Source organism: Verticillium dahliae, genomic scaffold, assembly GCF_000150675.1.
Source record: "Verticillium dahliae VdLs.17 supercont1.1 genomic scaffold, whole genome shotgun sequence".
NCBI classification, from domain to species: Eukaryota; Fungi; Ascomycota; class Sordariomycetes; order Glomerellales; family Plectosphaerellaceae; genus Verticillium; species Verticillium dahliae.
Genome location: NW_009276921.1, coordinates 1720386 through 1721878, shown reverse-complemented (window position 1 = coordinate 1721878; position 1493 = coordinate 1720386). Strand labels below are relative to the sequence as shown.

General features: G+C 52.1%; 1 protein-coding gene across 1 annotated transcript in view; it reads left to right on the top strand.

Annotated features, from left to right (window-relative positions):
• VDAG_00520 (uncharacterized protein) overlaps positions 1-357 on the top strand; it is a gene marked incomplete at its 3' end in the record, with an annotated part of 3089 nt that extends 2732 nt beyond the window's left edge. The window contains exon 4 of the mRNA XM_009651897.1: positions 64-357. Within this exon, the coding sequence (XP_009650192.1) occupies positions 64-357 (294 nt within the window). The remainder of the gene's footprint in view (positions 1-63) is intronic.
• Positions 358-1493: the final 1136 nt, after the last annotated feature.

The following is a 1493-nucleotide window of genomic DNA, read 5'->3' as shown; positions in this document are numbered from 1 at the left end:
CAGCAGTTCTGCGACACTCAGCAGAATGTACTGGGGACCCAGCGACCGGGATCAACTCAACAGGATCTCTCAAATGAAGCAGGCAACAAAGTCGAGTCACCGGACTGCTGCGACATCTGCGGATTCCGCCCCAAAGGGCATCCCAAGTGGTTCAAAGGCACTCTGACGAAGCACAAGAAGCTGCAGCACAAAACGACGCCTCCTACAATCTATCGATGTCCATTCCCAGGCTGCACGAGCCAGTATAAAAACCGACCTGACAATCTGAGGCAGCATCAGCTCGACAAAAGTCATTTTGTCGACGGCGAAGGGGTCCGCAGGCCCAGCAAAAGGAAGAAAGTTGACGACAGCGAATGATTGAGGACGTTTGTCCCTGAGTTAGGTCGATGAAGATGTCATATGCTTAGGTGGCTTGGACATAATGCGAACACGGTCGGGCGTTTGATGGGGGAGCAGTTTACGCACTATGATACCACATGATTTGATCTAATAAGCCAGCTAGGATGAACACGTTGTTCATCATACACACCATTCTCCTGCTCTCATCTTTTTGATGCGACAGTCGTGTCAAGTATGCCGCACTCGCGACCACGCGTCGTCATCACACATGGCTGATGTTATGAGTTGTAATGCGAGAACTGAACAGTGCCTGAGGGATTTGAGACGCTCATCTTGGCCGTGTGTGGACGGCATGCCATTTTCTGATTTCTGAGAGGTGGCCGAGGAGCTTATGGACAGCCAACAGGCCAGGGCATCTGACGGGTTTCATTATTCCACTATCGGGGGATGCCACTAGGGATGACAGAAATGCCCAACCGAATCGTGAAGGTCTTCCCGTAGATCAGAGCGTGTTTCTCTGGCCAGTGGTTTAGAAAACCTAAAATCGCCGCTTACCGACGTACTTGCACTCTTGTCTCTGTTGACACCTGAATGTTGTCGTCGCGATCAAGCTTTCTCTGATCAAAGTACATATCATTACAGCGGGGCGATCGTTGTGGGACTGTCATCGAGCCGGGTCATCCCGCACAGTACCGAAGTGCGTGCACCTACAAGGAGTGCCTGTAACAACAAGCAATACCCTGTCTTCTGGACCGACCCCCCACGTCTCCGAAGCGCATCGTGATAGACCTGCGCCTCGAGCAGTCTTCAACCGATGTCTGTTTTGAAGCATCAGTCTTTTTCTAAGTTCACAACTGTTGGTAGCGTTATACGTGCCAACTTTTTGCTTGTCCTCACTCGCAGCATACAGCCCCCGATTTGGCGTCCAAAGATAGAATAACCCAGCCACGCCCCGCTGCCGCGAATTCCGACGCGCTTCCAGCGATGGATGATGTCACTTGTGTCAGAGGAGAGTCACGTGACTCACTGCAGCTCCCTTCCTCTTCGTCCTATCCAGATGGTCCTGTTGGCAGCAGCGCGCGCTGGGGTCCACTTTTGATGGGCGCTACGTTCAGTACGCTTATGCTTCTCTCCTAACAAGTAGGTAGGCAGCA